This window comes from Electrophorus electricus, chromosome 1 (assembly GCF_013358815.1).
Source record: "Electrophorus electricus isolate fEleEle1 chromosome 1, fEleEle1.pri, whole genome shotgun sequence".
Taxonomy (NCBI): Eukaryota; Metazoa; Chordata; class Actinopteri; order Gymnotiformes; family Gymnotidae; genus Electrophorus; species Electrophorus electricus.
Window position 1 is genome coordinate 32,452,568 of NC_049535.1, and position 3,659 is coordinate 32,456,226.

The 3,659-nt window shown below is 50.2% G+C and overlaps 1 protein-coding gene across 1 annotated transcript in view; it reads right to left on the reverse strand.

The window, feature by feature from the left end:
- cntnap1 (contactin associated protein 1) overlaps window positions 1-3,449 on the reverse strand; it is a 32,113-nt gene extending 28,664 nt beyond the window's left edge. The window contains 1 exon segment of the mRNA XM_027030723.2: window positions 2,623-3,449. Within this exon segment, the coding sequence (XP_026886524.2) occupies window positions 2,623-2,686 (64 nt within the window). The 5' untranslated portion in view covers window positions 2,687-3,449.
- Between the last annotated feature and the right edge of the window lie 210 nt (window positions 3,450-3,659).

Consider the following 3,659-nt stretch of genomic DNA (forward strand, 5'->3'; position numbering starts at 1 on the left):
GATGTAGGTTAATGTATTATGCTAGCAGCGGGGCATTAAGCACGGTCCTCACACACACACACACACACACACACACACACACACACACACACACACACACACACACACCCATCTGTGTTGAGCAACTCTTTCAGCTGCCTCTTTCTGCCCTATCATACTAAAAGCTTTAGAGAGTGATTTTCATTCATCCCTATCCAATTCCATCTCTCTCTCTCTCTTTCTCTCTACAAGGGAATAACCCTGCTCCATGCGAGCTATTCCCAGTGTTCTGAAACACCCACTCATCTAATCTCTGTCTCCCTCCCTCCCTCCATCCCTCCTTCACCTCTCTCCATTTACAGGAGGGCGTTGCCTTTCATGTCGCAGCTTCTAAAATTATTCACCCTCCTCCCTTTTCTGTCTCCCTTCTCACTGTTTCAGCACCTTTTCTCTCCCTCCCTCTCTCTCTCTCTCCCTCCCTCCCTCTCCCTCTCTCCCTCTCTCCCTCCCTCTCTCACTCCCTCCCTCTCCCTCTCGCGCTGAATAGCAGCGAGGGTCCAGGACAGTCCTGCACCGCCCCCAGTGCTGAGAGAGCATGTGCACGCGCGCACGCACACCCCAGGCTGACGTGGCAGCTGGCTGCAGATCCGTTCCTGCTTATTACAACGGCTGCCCCTCATGCTCCATGATTGGAGACTCCATCCTTGCCAAACAGCCCTTTCTCTGGAGGATATCACACGGCCAAAGCGGGGGCAGCGGTCAGCGTGTGTAGTTGATCCAGATGCAGACCAGTGAGCCTCAGGATTATGAATAATTCAGGAAGCGTCTGGAGTGCCAGCACGTTCGGAGCTGGCTGGGTGTGAACATTACGGGGATCGAACAGAAAAACCACAGCGAGAAAAAAAATGGTAACAAAAAACTATAAGGAACAATGTCCCCCTCCAGCAGTTTACCCCTGTGCACTTTCTTTGTGTTACATACACACACCCAGACTTAGTTCTCCTACACCTTCCTTTGCTCTGATACTGCATTTCTCTACTGCCACACCTGATCTATGTGTTTATCTCTCTCACTGACACACACACACACACACCCTGCATCGCTTCCCCAAGCCTCAGTCACTGTCTCACACAGCATGACAGCGGCGCCCCACTATTCCTCACAAAAACACCAGGAGACTATTTTTTTCTCAGCCAGCATCCATTTTGGATCTGGCCAATTTCCACCACCTCTTCTTTTAAGAGATTTATGACAGTGAAACTGAAGAATGAGAACTCTGTGCTTTCTCATCATGCATTACGCTGGCACAAGCTTTATTCTTCTAACAACTGCAACCATGACTGTATTATAGATTCCCCAGTGCTGTGTGACGACACTATAGTGTGTCTACAATAGTACTGGGACCAATTAAAGTGAGCACTTTTATCCAATGTAATATGCAAACAGAATAATAAATATACACATCTAAATGAAAACCTGATTTCACACACACCTAACGATATCCCAGCTGAGCCAAACACACGGAGACCTAATACAAGCCCTGCTAAAAACAGCACACTTCTGGTTCATGCTGTCACAGCCCACTGTGGAACACACACCCCTCCCCATCCACCGGCCAGCATCATCAACCCCATCACACAACACTGTTAAAAAGTAGTAAAGGCACAGGGGGTCCGTAAAGTGGGGCTGACGGCCGCCAGGGAGACATCCTCCCACGCCACTGACAAAACATTTCATGACAGTGGCTCACGTGAATTATGCAGTGACACAGCATAAAATGAACAAAACTGTGTTGCTTGCATGAAGTCACGGGCTCCGAGATCAAAAGAAGAGGATTCACACCGCGAGCCCATATCCACCCTAACTCGTGAAATGTTTGCACATTACAGCGTTTCTGCAGCGTTTGCACGCATAACGCTGATATCGGTACTTAGCACGCGCTTTGCCATGCTAGCGCTAGTTATCGCCCCTTAGAGCTTTAGTGAGTGAATTCCTGGGCAGTGAACGTCGTGCAGACTCAGAGGCCGTGCACGCGGAAAGGTGATGCCCTCGCCCTCTCCGCAGTGGTTTGATCCCACGCACGCGGCTCTCAGTAGAATTCTTTTTATTCCTGTCACACACGCCCGACAAAGAATTTTACTCCATTTAAGATCTGAACACCAAACAACTACAGCTGCTGAATGTGCCGGTCGCTTTCCCACGACCGACAGCCTCTGCAGTTGGCAGTGGTATATCGTGCCCTTCCTGCGTGTCCCCTGTGCAGAGTAGTGCGCGAGACGCACCTTTCCATGCAGAAACTTCAAAGCGGGCGCGAGGAAGCACTGCAATGCAGAAAGATCCCGCGACAGAGCCGCGCGCCTAAGCCAGCAGCAAAGCGTCACTTTTCTCTGATCTTTAGCTACCGGTAAGAATGTTTCGCGACTGAGCAGTGTTAAAAAATAAAGGTCAAAACAAAAACATTTCCAGATCAGTTTTACTCTTACATTTTAACACGAATAAAGATTAACGACGCGTAAATGCGTGCACCACAGCATCCGTGTTTTTCCATTTTAGCGAATCTCTCCCGAAGGCTTGAGTGAAAGCGTCGTACTTATTTTTGGCAAAATACTAACAGAACACTTAATGCAACATCACTGGACTTACGTGAGGCGCTGCCATGGAAGGCGAGGAAGAGCAGAAGGCTAGGGAAGAATATGTTGATATGCATCCTTTCCGGTGGAGGATGTCGTGTGTGCTAGCCTCGCTATGCTGGTCAGATCGGTAGCTGTCCTCCCTCTGTTAACGGACAGTGGGACATCTCTCAGCCGCTCGTTCGGCCAACTTTAACTCGCGTGGCTCCAACTCTCTCGGCCGGGAGGCGGATAGTCTCGGCCAGGGCGGGGACGCGCATCAGATCGTGGTACTAATGCTGCGTCTTGGCGGGAGCGCGCACAATTATATTGCGATAAAATTCCTGGAACTTGGAGAAAAGATGGACAGTTGGAATATGCGCGTACGTGTCGGCATCCTGTTGTGGCGCTTAGTGGGAATGCGCGATCTCGTCTTCGTTGTCGGGGCTTTGCGGTGCGGAAGGTGGAAAAGGCAAAGACGGCGAGCGAGGGAAAAGGAAAAAACAAAAAACTTTTTGCTGTCGGCGCTGCAGGTCTCATACGGTACGCCGTCCGTACCGTAACTTTTAAGAAAACTTCTCCTGCGTTATATTTTCAGCGCGGGTCACTGTGAATCACGTCTTAGAACAGTCCGGGTTTGGGCGCGTTTCCGCCACAGCAGGGCCGCATTGCTGATCCCGCCCGGATAGCGTGCGCCATTACCACGGGGTCACTATCACTCGTCTTTTCGATTAGAGTTGCACAAATATCGCTCATTTTTAACGATTTGTGTCAAATCGTGTGTAGTGGTCAGTCCACTGGCACGGGGACATGAGTAAGATTTGCATTAAGCTTAGAAAGCGAAACAGCCTGCGGTGACGCTAACGTACAAACGACTTTGAGTGCAATAAGTGGGTTTGTTGGGCAAAAGCGTCACGTGGGCAGGCGAGACCGGGGCGCACAGGGGCAGCGTGGAATTTGTGGACTTTCCAGTCAGAAGTTGGATTGCGGAGCTTTTTCGTAAGCCTCCAGCCTCCCACTCCAGTCACCAATGAACGCACACGAGAGATACAGTTAAAGGGATTCTGCTTG